At 43.5% G+C, this 19,240-nt stretch overlaps 1 protein-coding gene across 10 annotated transcripts in view; it reads left to right on the top strand.

Annotated features, from left to right (window-relative positions):
* Window positions 1-237: 237 nt before the first annotated feature.
* The window catches only part of LOC135902165 (bromodomain adjacent to zinc finger domain protein 2B-like), a 116,891-nt gene continuing 97,888 nt past the window's right edge, over window positions 238-19,240 (top strand). For 4 of the 10 annotated variants that reach the window (XM_065432100.1, XM_065432098.1, XM_065432095.1 and 1 more), the window contains exons 1-7: window positions 239-481; window positions 2,644-2,704; window positions 4,445-4,533; window positions 8,633-8,791; window positions 12,462-12,530; window positions 13,409-13,517; window positions 15,492-15,729. In XM_065432100.1, the coding sequence (XP_065288172.1) occupies window positions 4,464-4,533; window positions 8,633-8,791; window positions 12,462-12,530; window positions 13,409-13,517; window positions 15,492-15,729 (645 nt within the window). In that variant the 5' untranslated portion in view covers window positions 239-481; window positions 2,644-2,704; window positions 4,445-4,463. Of the gene's footprint in view, window positions 482-569; window positions 626-2,643; window positions 2,705-4,444; window positions 4,534-8,632; window positions 8,792-12,461; window positions 12,531-13,408; window positions 13,518-15,491; window positions 15,730-19,240 lie in introns of those variants that run through there. The other 6 variants (XM_065432099.1, XM_065432096.1, XM_065432094.1 and 3 more) reach the window with 5 other exon arrangements.

Here is a 19,240-nt window from a genome sequence, read left to right as displayed (position 1 = left end):
CTATAAACAAACTTATGAATCAAGTCACATCGATCACTCAGAGAGGTAAAAGAAAAAAAAAAGTATTAGACAGACTGCCCCTAGTTTAGCGCGTCCCAAGCGCGTACCTGTTTTGATTCTGTTTTGTCTGTATTTTGAGCGTTAGAACACGCAACGAATGACCCGAAAAGAAGATGAGCTGGCTGAAACTACTGTTTCCAGAATGTCCAGTGATTCTAGTAGTCGAGGAGAACGTGCTAGCCTCACATTAATGCGCGTCCCGCACACCGCGATTAAAGCGTCTTCGAAATAACATTGTTTGAAACGGCTGGTGACGTCACGCGTCACAAACCTCATGCGTTCGTGATTCCTTCCTCTGCTCTTCTCCATTTTTGCCACTGAAACGCCGGTCCTTACACAAAGGAGCCTCATTTTATCGGCACGTATGCTGTGTTTTCTGCGGGATTTTCACAAAAGTTTGTCGCCTGGAAGCCGGGAATCGGTAAGTGTCACCGAAGCGTCCTTTATTGTCAGTTTGAATCAAAAAAATGTCCGAATGCATCGAGTTTGTAACACGTCGCCGTTTTAGGCTTGGCACTCCTAGAACCGAAGCCCCTCGACGCCACTGAAGCGCTTGATTGCTCTGGTAAATCCTTAGTTTCGCCTTGTTTATACCAGAGTAACGTTGTGGTAGTTGATTAACAGTGATCACTGCCTCGCTCCGTCTCTACGGCTATACGTTTTGCCGCGGGAGCGTCGGTCAGCGTCGGACCGAAGCTGTGTTACTCCTCGAGATCAAGAACTCATTGACTCAACTTCGAGCCGGACAGTCAGGTTTATGGCGACGAATATCCACAGTATGGTTAATTTTTGCGCCACGCTTGCGTTGTTGGACCCGATGTGCAGTTGGTAATTCCGTGGACAGCTGACGTGTGTTTGTGAACGGTTTTCGGGTCCGGTTGGGTTGCATTTTGTTTTTGCTGGGCGCTTTCGCTATGAGCCACTCTCCTTACGAGGCCGCGGGGAGGGTGGCAATTATGGAGGATAAACGCTCTCGTTTTCTTAGCCGCTGCTGTCCGAAATGATTCTATATGTCGTACAGGCACAGTGAATACGAAATACACTCTTCTTTGACGCGTTCTTTCTAGGTAATCTGACAGCGTTTGATCGTGCTCATAGCTTGTGCCTGGCTTTCCTACGTGGTGGTGGTGTACGGCGACCACGCAATTTAAATATCAGATAATTTTGTTTTCTTCCGATCTAACTTTTTAGTTAATAGCGGAAACAAACAGACGCAACACTCCGCAACATTTGCGGCCGACTTTAGCCAGAATGTGAACGCAGCTGTCCCATATAGGTGGTGATTTTAATAACTGGATGTCGAAAAAAGGTGCTCACAGAATGAGCTTTGGGTAAAACATGCGTAAAACTGCGAGTGTGGCTGCGGTTTTCCTTTCTTACATCGCGTTGTGCAGTACGTTGTATGCCGATGAGACACCTCGCACCGCAGTTAACGTTTTGTAGTCGCTCCCTGACACGCTCTCTGTCGTTTAACACCACATCACTGTCAGTGTTGTCGCCAAATGTGCCATCGGTGGTGAAATGAACAGCAATTCTGGCGTTTTCCTATTGTGCTGCGAAACTACTAATTTTACCGAGCGACGCGCAGCCGTCGCTGAGCTCTCATATCGCGAGTCACTTTCTCCGAAATGTCTCTCGGCACTAGATTAGACAGGTTTTCGCGTTGCTCGACTTGTTCCTGTGTGTTGGAAGCAAATACTCGTCCCTGAAGCTCATGCTTTGCAGGTAGCGTGTCGGTGACCCTTGCCTCATGCAGCATTTGTCGGCGCGAATTGTGTGCGCGTATTCAATCATTGTGACAGGCCTCGGCTCTCTGGTGCCGGCTGCTGAGTGCAGACGCTTTCCGTTAAAGCTATAGGGGTTAGCATTTTAGTCAACGCCACATGCGCACGTGTTTTGGCCTCTCCCACTTGTATATCGTGTATAGTTTTAAACAAGTGTTCTCAGGAGCTGCGCATTTGTTCGGCGCTGACATTTCGTTTATTCGTGTGCTAGCACACTTCCAGGAGGAAAAAATCATTTAAAGTTCACTGTAATAGGATAAACCTTTGAGGAGGTGTGCGTCCGTGTCCATGTTTATGGTAGCTGTGCCTCCAGGCAGAATCACATTGTGGTATTTCTTTTTACCTGTCCAAAATGAATTTGTCTAGTCATGTGTAACACTGTGCAGAATTTGTTGCAACCTAATTGGGCTTCTTTGGTCACACTAAATTCTAACATCATCTTAATTGCTGAATATTCACAAGACAGAAAAATAGGCATTGAAAAGCAGTGTGTAGCAATATTGCCCAAGCTTGTACCCATCCTTGCAAGTTTCTTAAAGCAGTGTGGTTCACCATTGCTTTTGTCATAAATTATGATTTGCTCGTTACTGATGCTTTTTGAATGTGTGCGATTTACCAATGGCTATTGACTCCAAAAATGTTGACAGTGAAAAGGGAAATACTAATTTACATTTGTACAACACGCATTTAAAACAATCACTGCCAATTTTTTGTTTAGCTCCATTGTTCGGTGTGGCAGTGAGCAGTTGCCTCACCATTGCAACATTATCCTTATTGGGAGCATTGCATAACTTTCTAGGCAGCAGTGGTGCTGGAGTGATCATCATGGGCACAGGAATGAAAGTCAACGGCTCCTGACTGTACGTCCTCCCAACTTTTACATTTATTGTTTGGACCAAGGTGGGAATATAGCAGGTAGTGAAGCACGCTTGGGGAGAATTCCTTTCTTAAAAGCTTGTGAGGTGAATGGCCTTGGGCCTTTGTTATGGCAGTTCTCACTGTATGTGCATCTGTTAATGTGTGCGCTGTCCTAATGGCATAGTTGTGTCAAAATATGCATAATTTATCCAGTAATTGAACTGTCTGAATACCACAGTTGTGTAAGTGGCAGAGATGAAGAAAGGTATAAAAAGGTCACTGAAATTGTTACACAGCATGTAAAAACTTAAAAGATGTCACCAACATTGCATATATTTACTTTTTTTAGTTCACATATAAATATTTAGAGCTGGTGTTTCTTCCTTTATCGGGACATGACAAAATGCACACAGATGCAGATAAAATCCATTGTGAAGCATGTTGGTAGCACTTCAGAAAGGACATAGAACATGATGCAAACATGGCCAGCTCTGGACCTGTGTGGTGAAATTGAGTAACAGTTTGAATTTGACATCTGATTAAGTAACAAGTGGGTACAGGGGCGACACAGCTTGGTCTGTATAATGGAAGGATTTCTTTTGCTTGATTCTATTTCCTTTGCACCATCCTCTATTCATGACCTGTGGATTCCAGTGATAACATAGGTGGCACACTGCTTGAACCACAGATGACGCATAGAAAGGTAAACAACTAGATTAAAATGTCACATCACCCCAGCCCAAGCTTGATTTAGCAACAGTGTGTGTTGCAGATACAACAATGTGTTTACTTTTGTTGAGTCCTGTTGTAAGGTTGGTTGTCACGTTTCATTAAAAAGAAAATGGAGTAGGTTGGAGATTGAAAGCTTTTTTTCTGTATTTGTGGGCACAGTAATATAGCTTGGATAGACCAAAAGTAAGCTCATATACATTTAAATTATTATTGCATTGCTGAAGTAGTATTTCTTTGCTAATTTATAATGTAGAATTAATGTTCAAAATGTTCAACTAAAATATAAAAGCATAATCATATACAAGTGGGAATTGTTAACCCATCACAGCTAGGGTGTTGTGAAGCTTATATGTCAACATATCAGCTCTGCCTTGCTATTCACTTAGCTGTTACAATTTTATGGGAGCATGATAAAGATGGCAGTTGACGTCCACTTTTTGCTTTTTCCCCCTCTTTCGTACGGCAGTTTAATGCCAGTTAGCTTGTGGAAGTCTTGCATGTTGTGTGGGTAGCTGAGTAGCTGTATCTGAGCCTGAGAAAAAAAATCAATTTCAGTGTGACCATTAAAACTACCTCAAGCAGTCTTCTCCACAGCACATTATGAAATATGTAGAATAGTTTCTTGCCTCTAGAAAAGTTGCAAGGCGAAGGTAGTGCATGCTGCAATAAACAGAATGATATCAAGCCTTTGAAAAAGTTGGCAACTCACCATCTTCCATTTGGCAGTAGGCGGTGTTACAAAATTCTCTATATGGAAAATCTCTGTATGGACATCTCGAAATGCTAACCGAAATGTGATTGACAAACAGATTATCTTAAGCTCTTGACCACTTCCTGTTTTCTCAAATAACTTTACAGTATTGTGGGATTGAAGAAAAGATGTCTGGGAGGAATTCATTATTGCACCTTGACAAAGCCTGTTGCTCTTGGTGGTTTGCCTGACAATTGTGAACATGTTCATTCCTGCTTATCTGTATTTTATTTCCATCATCTGTGTTCATGCTTCTCAGGCTTCAAAAGGGCACCAACATGGACAATTCAAGCCGAAATGCAGCATCAAGTCCGGCACGTAACCATTTTGACGCTGCAGCCCTTTTAGGTGAGCTACTTACGGCCACTGAAGATGGCTTTAATTATTTTCATTCCTGCCTTTCCTAGTAAACCTTGAGAATGTTGGCAAGGCATCTGTCACAACACTTGCCCTTACCTTTCATACATTCACTATCTTTAGTGACAGTTAGACACACATCTGAAGTTGGTTGTCAGGATGGGGTGCAAGGTTGACTTGATCATAGTTATGGTAGTTAAAGAAGCAAGTGAAATAAAGGGGGTCCTCTGTGATTAGCATATACTGGTGATGCAGTGTGCCATAGCTTGCGAGGGTGACTTGTCTTCTTGGAACTGTGAATCATACTGTGCAGATTCATTTGCAGTTTTTAATGAACTTTATTGTTCTTTTCCCGCTCTTAGAAATGTGAGGATGTGCTACAGCAAGCGGCATCTTGTGTGATAATTTAAGTTATGCATTGGTGATTGGCATTGTTACAATTGACCACCCTTTGTGCAACATGGTGGCGCGGAGTAGAATAGCACTTTCTTTTTAATGACTCCAACACTTCCTCATGTATTGACAGTAGAGGTGAATCAAACTAGTGGTGAATGTTATGGGGAGGGACTACTGGGTTCTGCATTTTTTATGCATTCAGCCTTTTCATCCTCTCTCGTGTCATCTTTGTGTGGTGTTTTAGTAGAATGAGTAGTACAGATTGTTTCCTTTAGTGCTTAATTTGCACCTTGCTCACTGCTAAGATGCTCTTGCAGTAGTGCTGAATTTGCACCTTGCTCACTGCTAAGATGCTCTTGCAGTTCATGCAGTGCTGATTGCAATGGCTTGTTTCTTGAAACGTCTCGACGGGCTTGTTAGTAGTTTCTGCTGCTTTTATACAATGCAGATGACACATGGATGTGTCAATGTAATGCTTGTCTCTTTCTATTGTACCTCCGTGTTTCTTGCTTTTCTACATCCATGTATAGTCTGCACTCTATCAAGACAGCATTTTTTCTTGAGCATGTCACCCTTCTTCATCTCTCTTCTTCTCTGTATCTCTCTTTCCTTCCTCTCTTTGTTTTATCTGTCCCTTGGACACCCACATTGCTTGCCACCACTCTCCTCTTTCACCTCGGCTGGTCCTCTTCCTCCTCCATTAGCCATGAGCCCTCCCACTTTCCCTCCCACCTCCCTGGGGGTGAGCCCCTTTCCCCCGTTCTCGCCCTTGCTGGCTAGGGGCGCGACAGCCTTTCAGAGCCCTACTTCCTCTTCCCCCAACCATCTCCTGGAAGGGGTGGCCGCTTCTTCTTCTGCTTGTCCCTCGCGTTCCACTCAGCCGCCGCCTGCGTCCTCCTCGCCTTCACTTCCCTCAGGTTGGTCTCTTTCTCTCGCTGTCTTACTCATGCCTCTCAATCAGTCTTGCTGCAACTTCTCTTCGGTACCTGTTTTTGTGGAACGTGCTTTGCACTGTATTGATTTCTGCTGCCAGCCCTCCTCTTTTTTAACAAGTTGCCATATCTCGCCATCTTCCTTTTTGCTGGCTTTCTTGGTTTCAGAACAGGACACTTATGACATTTTTTTTTTTCTTCAGTTTATTTGTCCGTATGTAATGAGCTGTGTACTGATTTGCTAGCACAGATTCACAAAGTCTGTGTAGGGTAGTTGGAAGCTTCATAAATGTCACCATAAACTTGTTGCAAAATATGGAACTGAATCTGCCAGTAATGAAACATCTTTGTATTTTTTTTTTGCTTCGCTTCTCTTATTGTGAAACTGAACAGAAGTTCGTGGACAAAACAGCCACTTCACATGTTCTGTCAGATACTGTTGTGACCTCCAGCTAGCAGTGCTATTTTGTCGCTGTAGATCTCCAAACTGTGCGTATTTTCGGAAAGGAGAAAAAATGCATAGGGACTTAAGCAGAGTGAAAGAACTTTGCAATGTAAGGGAAAGTGCTGGTATAGGCTGTTCTTTACTGGTCCTGTTTCTCACGACACAATACACTCTAGCTGCTTCTGTCAACTGCCCATGGTTTTTCTGTGCCATGAAGTTATTCTAGTGATTTGTTGCTTGTATAAAATAGTGAGATCGTCCGGAATATTTTTTGTCTTAAATATCATTATGTGAGTGAAATGCTTTCATCTGATACATTCATTTCCTCTGTGTGAATTTGGCAGAGTAAAAAAAATAGAACTTTGTGGCAGCTTTGGCTGATGAGGTGCAGGCAGGGCTTGAGGATACAAGTCAGTAAAGCTGGATTTGGTTGTGGAAAGTTTAACTTGTGCGCTGTGTACAACCGAGGCGTTTGCACTCATCTTGAAAGTGCAATAACAACTTGTGATTGTCAGCAAGCTTTGTCAGTAGTATTTGCGTGAGCAACGAATAAGAAAACTTTGATATTTTCTAAAGTGATGATGGTCACTTTGTTATACAGAATCTACCTGCATCTTTTGGATGGATGTAAATGTTAAACTTAGAGTGAGACATGGAGGCCCAGCTGTAGATTTGAATACAGGCCTAAATAAGTATCCCGGCCACGGCGGCCGCATTTCGATGGGGGCGAAATGCGAAAACACCCGTGTACTTAGATTTAGGTGCACGTTAAAGAACCCCAGGTAGTCGAAATTTCCGGAGTCCTCCACTACGGCGTGCCTCATAATCAGAAAGTGGTTTTGGCACGTAAAACCCTATAATTTAATTTTTTTAAATAAGTGGAGGTATAAAGGCAGAGGGGTTCGGAGAACTTGTGGTATTTTTCTTTAAAGGTGCAAGAAGCACAGGTAGATCTGTTTGTGGGAGAGAAGGAATATTTGATGTCAGTAGTGAGAATAACAGCTCCAGGAAGCTCTATAGCCTTCATACAGCTAAACCTCACTCTTTGTAAACTGCCCAAAATGCTTTCTACAGGGCAGCTAAGCTCATGTTCAAGCACTGAGGAAAACTACCATGTTTACTGACTAACTTTTATATTTACTCATGTAAGGCCGTAGCTTTGGTATTGTATGCACTCTCTGGCACTTGCTCCAGCATGTGAGCCAAAGCATGCTAAATGAGTAAGTTTAAAATATATTTATATATATATATATATATATTTAGTAAGTTTAATATAATAAAAGCTTTCTGCAGGGTCACACATGTTACAGAATACATTTCTTAGGTAACAAGGCAACAAGGTGCCTTTGGCAAGCTTGCAGAAGCACAGTTGGAAACACATTCACATGGGAGGATTTGTCTTAAAACAGTTTAAAGATGGTTAAAATGTTTAAGTGCAGTGCTTATAATCTTCTACGAACCACAGATATTTGAAATGTAACTTTTGCTTCTTTTCATGTGATATTCAGGTACAGGGGTTCCTTCCTGATTTGTAAAATTTGGCTTGTGAAGCATGGACGTGAGAGGAATGAAAAAGCCAACACAAACCAGTAAAGAGTTGCAGTTTGTGTGGTCCTTTTCAGTCCTTTTGCATAGCATGTTTTTTCACCTAAGCTTTCAAACCAAGAATGGTACCAATTTGCTTGGCTTTCTGTTGTGGTTCTCTCTTTCTATATGCATACCTGTCAACTTTCCCAAATTGTTCATAAAGTTTGCTAATGTGGCGTCAAGTTCTAAATACGAATAAATTCTGTTTGCGGGAAAGTTTTGCAAGTCAGTCTGTGAACCTTCATATGGAGCACCAGAAGGGTACTTGTTTTGAGTTCGTGAAGCAGGTGAAACCGGAAACAGCAAAGTCACTGAAAAAGTCTCTGTAATCTGTAAACAATGTGTTGCCTGCCAGTCCATGCTGTTCATAGACTGCTGCTTGTGTGTTGTGCTTAAAGGTAAATAATTGTTTATAAAATATGTATGCACCCACAAGATGTGTGCGCTCACTGCAAGTTTTAAAAGAAATTGTGCTGTAACCCCCTCACCCCTTTATTTTTGGTGTTGTGTCCATTGGATTTTTACTAACTTCGAAGTTCACACAGGTTGGAAGATATCTTTATGTGGGTCTGTGAAGCTGTAGAAATTTTGTGGTCCCCATCCATTGTCGTCATCACTGTAAATGGCCAGCATGAGTCAGTGGTGGTGGAAGGGGGCTCAGTGTGGTTGCGGTGGTGGGTGGCCAAAATAACTGAGCCTTCCTGGGTGGCGGCGGTGGTGGTGTGTTCAGGGGCCTGGTGGTCCTCTGCTGACCAGGGGGGCATGACCCTAGCCAGCCTGCTGCGCCAGGGCACCTCCGGCCCTGGCCTGGCCAGCAGCTCTAAGCTGGACCATGCCCTGAGGCAGCAGCAGCCCCAGCCACAGGCCAGCTCATCACAGTCACGAAGACGTGAGTCAAGCAGAGGTTGAGTCATCACCTGTTTGCTCACTTACTTCTCTTGTTTTAAAAATCACTGGTTGGAGCAGTGCATGTGCCTGTTTTCTTTGGCAACACTCTATGTGCACTTGTGCTTACCACACTATTTAGTTCTAGCAGATTGCATGTGTGTGAAAGAAATAAATTTGGCATTGGTTTGGGAATTTGGCAGAGGTAAGTATAGGCTGGCTGATGTGACACACACACACATGCACGCGAGCGCGCCAATGTATAGTGCTTGGCATGTGCTATTCACAAATGAGAGTAGTCGTTTCTTAAAGGCAAAATGCATCTTGAGCACCACTTATTGCACATCTCATGACAAGGTAAAAGCAAAAAGGTTTACCCTGCGGTAAATAAATGCGTGTATACCTGTTATAGCTGTCGTGCAGTGTCCCCGTGTGCAGCTGAGGTGTGTGTTCTATGGCACTGCAAATGGACATATTGGTATGGTAATGCATAAAGTTATCAGTCACTGTGATACACCATGTGTCAGTGTGAGGCTCGTAAAGTAGGCAAGAAAGAAAATGGTTGCAGCTTCCTTGGTTTCACTCAATGATATATTTTTATAGTGTCTTAGTTTTTTTGTCTGTGTTGCCTCACTAAGGCTTTGTTTAGCCGTAGCCTCAGGCCCAACAGAATTGTTGAGAGGCGTGCACCTTAACCAACGTTTCTGGATTAGTTCTGAATCATATGTGACATACGTGAACGATTTTCCTGAACTGCTGTTGGTTGCTTTAGCCATTATGAACAAATAGTATTTTGTTTGTAATCCTGCGATAAGTGACAGCAGAAAGTTCTTGCATGCAGTAAAAGATTCTTAAAAATAATTTCTTTTAATTGCTTTAAATTAGCATAATGTCACACGGATTAAACTTGTTTCTATTACTTTATTGTACTGGAAGTTATATATAGCATGAGCACATTTTCATTTCATGAAAGAATCCAGTTTTTCTATTTCTTACCACAGCATTTGTTGCACCGCTATATTGCGTGTCAGAGCCTTTGATCTTGGCACTTCTTTATTGTGTGTCAGAGAACCAAGCTATATTTAGGTGCGTGGGACAGCTATCACTTTAGTCAAGCTGTAGGTGTGCGGCATGTTGATGACTGATCATAGCACCTTTTTTCTGCTAAATTTTTTCTACTTCTGAATGTAAAATAGTTGTGAATCCTGTGTAACATTTCTGCCATGTTAAGTTGTCACTAGCTGGTTTGTGAAACTAATGAAGTGTGGTGGAAGTAATGTCGCACTCACTTCTTGGGGCGAATGCCAAGACAGGGCAGACCGCAAGAGACGCGCATGTCACGACAGTTCCGATACAGCTTAGGTGAGAGTATGAACAGATGGTACATGCAAAAGAAAGATGGCTGGATGAAGTGAGGCGCACATACGTGCAGAATGCAGAATGTATGGGAAAACAGGAAGCACTATCATGATGAGGCAAGTGTATATTTGACAAGTGAGGGCCTCTTTGAGATCAAATAGAGTTCTGTTGGTGTTCCGAGAGCTGATAAAACTTTTGTTGAACTAGATGAAAGATTCAGTTAACAAACTGTGAACAGGTGGTGCAACAACATGCATTTCAGAATGGTGGTCTTTGTGGCTTGTCTCTTTAACACTCTTCCCGATGAGGGTCACCACTGCTGCTAACACATACTGCTCACGGGAGGGCAGCAGATGCTGGCCTGGTGGCTCAAGCAGTCTTTCGTATCACCTTCTTATTTGAATGATATAAGTAAGGAGAGTAATAACCTTTATCAGATTATCATTAGAGGTGTGGAAACATCCAAATCATTAAATGAATTGAAGGCTGTCCTGTTCAGTTCTTTCCTTGAATTGAATTGAATAAACACTATTTAAAAAAACAAGATTTTTTAAAGTATTTACGAAACATTTTATATCTACTGTGCACAAAGAAAAATAATATTGAAGCAAAAATGCAATATTTTTCATCCCACTCACAGGGGACCAGTGCACACTGCGTTGCTCGGTCAGCCAGACTTTTCCTGCTAAACGCAATCACTCACAATAAAGTGTTTAGACAGGGCATTTGGTAACGGTTATCCTTTGGTGCTATTGATAGATGCATCACTTGTGTCTTCTCATCAGAATAAAACAATACATTTCATTGCAAGATATTTTATAGAATAGTGGGAACATCTGTGACAGTTCAAGCCCTCGCTGTAGCGGTATAGTGGCTTTGGCGGTTTGCTGCTAAGCCTAAGGGCGCAGGATCAAATCCAGGTCGTGGCGGCTGCATTTTGATGGGGGTGAAATGCAAAAATGCCCGTGCATTGTGTGCGTTGGGTGCATGTTAAAGAACACTAGTGGTCAAAACTAATTCGGAGTCTCCTGTTATGGTGTGCCCCATAATCATATTGTGGTTTTGGCACTTAAAGCCCCAGAATTTAATCCAATTTACTAGTTCAAACTAGAATAAACATGCTTTATTATTTTTTTTCCCACTGTGCCACCGCTGCAGACAACACGCATAAATTGCATGTCCACAGATGACATGTATTAATTGGCTCACAATGTTGCCTTTATAAATTTTACCTGCTAATGTATGGCTGTATATCCTCCTGAGAGCCCTGAGCTTGCAAACAAATTGCTTAGTTCCTAGTGCTCTCTTTGTGCTACTACTAAAGCATGTTCTATAATGTGCAGTGTAACGTCAGGAAATTTCTGTTGTGAATACCAGGATGTTAGAATTGTTTGGTATTAATGGTGAGGAGGCTGTGCATTATTTGCAAGTGATTAGAAAAATATCTGACTGTTCAATTTGATTCACTTTTGGCACTGTTTGATTCGTGTTCAATTTGATCAGAAAAATTTGCTATTTGCACACCCCTAATTATCCCATTGTTACCTTTCTAGTCCTAGTGATCGTTTCTCTTCTTCCTTTGTAGCATCCTTGAATAAAGGTTTCTGAAGACTTTTATGTCAATTTTTAAGGAAACATGTACTGGAAATGCCTCAGCTTCTTTATCAGGAGCATCTATGAAATATTAGGGAAGTTAAGGGAACCATCAGTATTTCTACTGCCACCCAGGCTGTACTGTATAACTTGTGTCACATAATTGCATATGCATGCATGCTTGTGTGCTTGTATTCTTCAAATGAATTGAGACAATATGGATGCCAGAATGTTCAAAATTTTAATATATAAAAATAACCTGGGAAGCCTAGATTCACAAGGAGAGATTTTAAGCTCCTGAAAAGGTATAGAAACCAGCAGTAAAACAACAGTAAAAAAAAGTAAAAAGAAAGAAGTAAAACGGTTTGTCAGCTTTCTCTAAAAATCTGTATTCTAGCTGCAGAAGTCTTCCAACAGATCACATTTCTACCAGACTAGCTTGTTCAGCAGGAAATCTGGATTAGGAGTGTGCTTGTAATAGATTTTTTCTCACACACTATTCTGAAATTTTGTGGTGTCATGTCTAAGCAGAATGCATTTGGGTTTGCCATGTCCTCAATCATGGAAATTATGATGAAATAGTTGAGGATGAAGTGCAACTTGGAAAGGTCTGTGAAATCTGGCAGAATGGCTTGCTAGACATCCTGCACATTTTACTTGCTGTCATGCTGCACACCTAACGGATTTTCTTTGACACCCTTTCTCTTGCTCCATTCGAGCAGTAGAGGAAGTGCTTGCCGGGCACACCTATTCCAAACCTGGCGACGTGCACTTCGAGTGCAAGGTGTCAGGTAGGACCAGCTACTGGTCTATGTGTCTTGTTCCAACTGGTCGTATGCTTGCCGCATGAGATTGGCTACCATGTGTAACCATGGTAGCACACTGTTGACATTACTTACTGGTGTCATTTCTTTTGTTTGTTTATTTTTCATCAGGTAGGCAGCCTTTGTTTAAATATCTGCTTGTATTTTTGTGTGGAGCGTTGTGACTGAGAGCTTGTGGTTTCATACAATTTTACGTGGTTTTATTCTTCGTTCTTTTTTTCTTCTTGTTTTGAAGTTTGGTGTTGTTTCGGAAATCCATGTGCAATCTAACAGAAGAGCAAAGTGTGTGCTGCTATTCACTTTTCTTATTTGTTATCGTTTGGTGTTGCGTAATGATGAGGTGAAAAACTTGTTGAAGGTCTGCGTGTCATCTCATCTGGGTGCATTTGAAGAATTAGAAAAGTTGTTGAAAGTGAAGGTGGCATTGGTCGTGTTAGTTCCTTATTGAAAATTGAGCTCCTTATAAACGAGCGAATAGACTTTTGCTTTCCTGAGCTTTGTTCTAGTAACTGACAAAAAAGGGCGATTGGTACAAAATACCGCCAAATACATGTAGATTTGTCTCTTGTTAGGCTGATTTCTCTGTTAGCTGTGTCTTTCATCTCGTAGCTTATAAGGTATGTGAAATCAAAGCAAACACAGGGATAGATTTCATAAACCACTGTAGACTTCAAATGAAACACACACAGAAACATCATGTCTCATCACCTCACCATTAGCTGTCGAGTGTATTGTGACTTGTCTGATGGTCTTGCACTGTATCGGTATTGACTTACCTCTGACCTCGATTTGGTTAATTGCTGGCTTCTGGGAAATGAATAAGACAAGTTATTCATTTATTCCAGGTATGAATGGCTCTCAAGCTCTTGGCAAAATGCTACCTCCATCAGCCCATAGCAGATCATCAAAGCATTTGGACCTCCTCCAAGACAGCATCCTTTTAAATTCCGTCAAGTAAGTGTTGTTTGTTTCAACTGTCTTTGCATTGAAAGGTAAAGGTGCAGAGTGTGTTACAGGCACAGCGCTGCTTACTTAGAAGTATGCTTGCATGCCGCCTGCAATGCTTACATAGGTATTACGCAGTTGCAGGCAAAAGGCTGTGGGTGTTCAGCGTGATGTATGACTGCTCCAAAAGGCTCCACATTTTTGTGCTGCAAAAAGTGCTCCAAACTGTGTTTTGTCAGTGGAAGCTTTGTTAAGGTTCTGACAAGCTGGTAAAAGAACGCCGGTTTTTTGGTACGTCTTTATTATCTTGCATTTCAGATAGTCTCATCAGGGGGTTGGAAGCTTTCTGTAGGCGTGCTCCATGAGAAAGTGAGAATGAAAGACCAAATAAAGTAGCAGTAAATCACTATGGACGGCAATTTTCATATTGATTTGAATAAGATATGCTAAGAGCTTCGAGTGTATATTGTCAGTTCAGTTGTGAGAAAAGTTGGATAGGGCCATTGTAGCATTGAACATTAACGAACTCACCCAAGTACAGTCTACTCTCATTAAAGGAGACACTCTTCAAAAAAGCTTTATTTTTTTAAATATTTGAATCGAGATTTGCAAATTCACTGATATATATATATATATACATAGTTTTTCAAGGAGATTTCAAATATGTCATTAGTTTTTGTGTAGCTGCTATGATTCTCGAGTTATGCCCTGCACAATAGAAAAATATAGTGATTTTGTGGGCACCTTATTGTGCAATAAATTTTCACAATCAAGTATTGTGCAGTACCTTATTTAGATCTTTGTAGAGTGCTAAGTGCCGATATCTATCCAAACTTAAATGTACAATTACAGGAACTATGAAAAAAATTAAGACACTCCAACTCAGTTTTTTCACAATCCCATAAAAATAACTTTGTACACTTACAATTGTCCTATACTAACGAAATGTAGCATGCATACTCTTGAAGATATATAGATTGCTGATATCTGCTTGAAATGGCAATATCTCTCAGCGGTAGTTAGAATAGTACAAGGTTCAGGGAACCTAAAAAAAAAATGTTTGTTGAGGTGTCCTAATTTTTTTCCACAGTTACAGTAATTGTACATGCTGTTTGGCTAGATATCAGCACTTTGCAATCTATGAAAAGCCAGATAAGCTACAGCACGATGCTTTTTGTGAAAATTTAGTACATAAAGAAATGCCCACAAAAATGACTATTTTGCCATTGTGCACCACATAACTCAAGAACTATATACAGCTACAGAAAAGCTGATGACATATTTGGAATCTAATTTAAAAGAAGGGTATAATTGGCTAAATTTTGAAACAGCTAGTACAAATAATAATAAAACAAATGTTGTTTCGAGGATTGTCTCCTCATAATTCGACCCTTGCAGGACCACAAGGCTTGGTCTAATATTTAAAAAAAAATTTTGTTGACATACGTAGGCAAAATGAATGAATTCTGTTCTTTTTTATTGCGTAGTCTGTCGTCATCAACAGACCACTTCAATACAGCATTATAATAACTATACATCTCATTGTCAGTCGGTGGCCCACAGACCTCAATACTGTCGCCGGTGCCGATTAAATCTTCAAGTAAAATCGCCCATGGCAAAGCGGATGACGTCATCATCACTGCAGGACAGGTTGCTGCTGTCACTGTCGTTGCCTAGGGAAGCAGTAGCGCTGTTTGCTGAATTTCTTGTGTTTTCAAGGTTTTAGTGACCGCTACTATCACGACAGGGTGCTGGTAGGGACTGAATTAACCGAAGTGGCATGCTTTCTCATTTGAACTAAACAAGTTTTTCTTCCATTGCATTATATGGTTTCTTGCTGGTACTTTCCAGTACTTTCTAATGAAGTTACAAGTTGAATTAACCGGAGTCGAAGACTGGACTTTGCTGTATACGCTTTATTGCAGTGAATTAGATGCTTGAATTGTGCATGTATGTGTGAGTGGTTGCTTTTCATACACACAGGGAGAAACTTATGCTGGGCTCTGCCAAAGGCCCACCTAGTTTGTCGCCACCGTTCCTGGGGCAGGGTGCTACAGAGCTGCTAGGGGCAGCAAGCAAGGCGGGAGGAAGTGCAGAAGGGTCGCGGCCGGGCATCACGCTGCCCTTGGGCAGCCTGGTGCGTGAGCGCAGCAGCCAGCAGGGGCGCCGCAGCCGCAGGGGTCGTCGTGAGTCCGGCCTGGCGTCGGCTGCTGCTGCCAAGGTGCGAGCCTTGTGTACTGTAAGGCGGTCACAATGCCGTGGCTTTGCTTCTGTGTCTGACTGTACTTTGTGAAATTTGTACCATTTATAGACTAATCAACAAAGTGGGTGTTCTCGTTGTCGGTTCTATCAAAAAAACATGTTGACTTTTGAAAGCACTACTCGGTGCACGTGCCAACACCTTCTTTAAAGGGGCCCTGCAATGTTGTTATTACTGCCAAAAGTTGCTCTACAAGTTTATTGTATAGTCGCAAGGTGAATGCAAAAAAAAAAAAGAATCGCGATAATTAATGCGAGCAAACAAAAGTTATCCAACTGCACTAATGCAAAATAAAAGCAGACTGAAAAAAAAAAGAAGGCATGCCCTTTCGCATTTCACTTACCCAGCGAGGCCTTATGTTGCTTCCAATGACAATGCAGCTTACATTGACAGGTATCGGCAGCTGTCTTCCCATTGTGACCTTCGCGCGGCAGCCTTTCTGGTAGTCGCCGTTAGCGTGCTTGCAATTGCCACATGTGCCGTTTATTAGCGGAGCGCTGGTAGCAACATCTTTTGAGGATCTTCACAGCAACTCAATAATGTTTGTGCTGCATAATTTTCTCATAAAATGGAAAAAAAAGCAAGAATAAAACTCATATGTGCTAACGATTGTTGCTGCTGGTGTAGTAGTGGATAGGTAGAACATGGCTGTAAACATGGCTGTTGTAAATATAGGTGTGGGTGCTGTAGTTGAAGTCAATGTTACAAGTTGGCGCCACCATTGCTGTTGTGCACCCTTGTCTCAAGTGTACTTGTCACGATCGACGACACGCCACACGTGGTCCCGAACTACCGCTTTATTTCCCGAACGCCAACCTTCCGCACCACACAACCACACTCCGAGTTCTCACTTTTGCCACTCTCCCCCCGCACGCTCGCGCCGCTGTCCTCTCCGCACTCACGCCACCTGTTCGTCGCTCAGTCAACTACCGTTGATCCCGCGCCTGGCCGCACTCACGCCACCTGTTCGTCGCTCAGTCAACTACCGTCGATCCCGCGCCTGGCCTCCGAGAACCGCGGCTCCTCGTCATGGGTCTTGGGCTGGCTTGCCGCGGGTCTTGCGCGTCACAACTCTCCCCCCCCTCGAATCGTGAAGCTGTGCTGGTAGGGAGGGGCCATGGCTCATGGTAGAGCATCAACTGATCAGCATGGGCAGTAGTTCGATGACGTCCTGTAGCAGGATCGCTCAAAACAAAGTTATTGTCACCTAATCGTTTGATTACACAATAAGGTCCACTTCGCCGCGGTGCCAATTTCGCCGAAACGCCCTTGGCCGCATCACTCAAGGTATGGGAATCCAGGAGCACAAGGTCACCCTCTTTGATGGTTGTTGCCTGACGATGACGGTCGTAACAGGATTTCTGCACCTTCCAAGCAGCTGCCTGATGTGACCGAGCATACTGGAGGGCCTCTCCAAGGCACCGCTGGAGTTCCGCAGCAAGTGCATGGTGTGCTGCTTTTGGGGGCTCTGTGTCTTCCTTGTCGCTTGTAGGTTCCCATGGGGTGCGCAACTCGCGGCCGTAACACAACAATGCTGGAGTATATCCGGTGACAACACTCTCGGCAGTACGCATGGCAAGGGCGATCTCAGGTATGTGCCGGTCCCAGTCTTTGTGGTTGGAGCAGTATGCCCGTAGACACTGCTTAATTGTGCCATTGTGACGCTCCACCATTTGGCCAGCCGGCCGGTAAGGCACTGTGTGGCGATCTTTGATGCCCCAGTGTTTCAAGAGGTTGCGCCATAGTGTGCTAACAAAGGGCTTGCCATTGTCACTGGTGATGGCCACAGGTGTGCCATGGCGGCAGAAGACTTGCACCATGCACTCCAGTATTTTCGCACTTGTTGCTGCTCGTAGAGGGAAAAGCTCTGGGAACTTCGTAAATTTGTCAATAACTACCAGCAAGTATTTGTGGCCCCGGGGTGTAGATGGCAAGGGCCCGATAATGTCAACACTGAGCTCTTCCGTGGGTGATGTTGCCCACTGACTGCTCATGAGGCCCTCTGGTTTCTTGCGCCGAGCTTTTGTGCGCTGACAGACAGTACAGCACTGCACATACTTTGATATATCTGCTCGCATGCCCAGCCAGACGAATCGTGCAGCCACACGCCTCAGAGTTTTGAAAAATCCAGCATGGCCTGCAGTGGGATGGTCGTGGGCCACCTTCAGTGCCAGCTGCCGCAAGTGACTAGGTAACCACGCTACCTTCTGGTTGCCTCTTTGCTGAACCAGCAATCCGCTTGGCTGCAGTTCCGTTGTTTCGGCCAGATCACGAAAGAGGCGATGATCAGGGTCCGAACTTGGGAGCTGAGTCCCTTGGACCACTGCCTTCAGCTTTAAGAGGCGGTCATCACGAGCCTGTTCTTGTACCAGCTGTGTTGTGTCACTCAGCAGCGAAGAGTCAACCTCCGAGGCCACAGCTACTTCATCAAATGTAATTTTGCCTTCAGGTTCTGGAGCAGCAATGGGGAACAGCGTCTCATGTAGGTTGTCACTTGGGTTGTCTTCACACTGGAGAGGGGCTCTACTCAAGGCATCAGCGGGTATGTTTGCCAGCCCTCATCTGTGCTTGATTCGGCAGTTGAAGCCCTGCAGCCGAAGAACCCAACGCTTGACCCTGGGTGAAGCTTGGTCGGTATGAAACATCCATGCCAGGGAGGAGTGGTCACAGTGTATTTCAAACTCCGTAAATTCAAGATATGCCCTGAACTTGTCCACTGCCCAGACTACTGCCAGGCATTCCCACTCCTGGACAGTATAATGGCTCTCGGCTGCTGTAAGGACTCTGCTAATGAAGGAAACAGGCTGCAGACCATCAGGGCCAGCCTGCAGCAGCACAGCTGCAATGCCAATGCCACTTGCATCTGTCTCCACCACAAAGGGTCGATTTAGATCTGGGAGGCTTATAACAGCATCCTGAGCTAAGGCCTGCTTGAGTGCAGTGAAAGCCTGTTCTTGGCACTCCTCCCACTGCCATGGCTCGTTCTTCTTCAAAAGGTTGGTCAGTGAATGTGCCGTCAGTGAAAAGTGAGGGATGAAGCTTCTATAGTAGCCGACAAGTCCCAGGAAGGCTTGCAGCTGCTTAACTGTACTGGGTCTAGGGTAATCCAGCACTGCACGCACCTTGTCCTCATCTGGTCTGCACTGCCCAGGGGAGATGATGTGACCTAAAAACTTGAGGGACTGACGGCAGACCTGTACTTTATCTGGATTAATCGTAAGGCCAGCACCCTCAATGCGTTGTAGCACTTCCCTTACATGTTCAACATGTTTCTCCAGTGTCTCTGAGTATACAAGGACATCATCTAAAAATGCCATAGCAAAGTGGTGATTGATTCCCTGCAGCACCCGGTCCATTAGGGTTTGAAAAGTTGCTGGACCACCTGCCACCCCGAAGGGCATCCTCGTAAATTCAAATGTACCTTGATGGCAAATGAAGGCCGTTTTAGCTATGTCAGCCTTGCAAACAGGAA

Source organism: Dermacentor albipictus, chromosome 4 (genome assembly GCF_038994185.2).
Source record: "Dermacentor albipictus isolate Rhodes 1998 colony chromosome 4, USDA_Dalb.pri_finalv2, whole genome shotgun sequence".
NCBI lineage: Eukaryota > Metazoa > Arthropoda > Arachnida > Ixodida > Ixodidae > Dermacentor > Dermacentor albipictus.
Note: the sequence above shows the minus strand (reverse complement) of the source record. Positions and strands in the feature narration are given on the sequence as shown.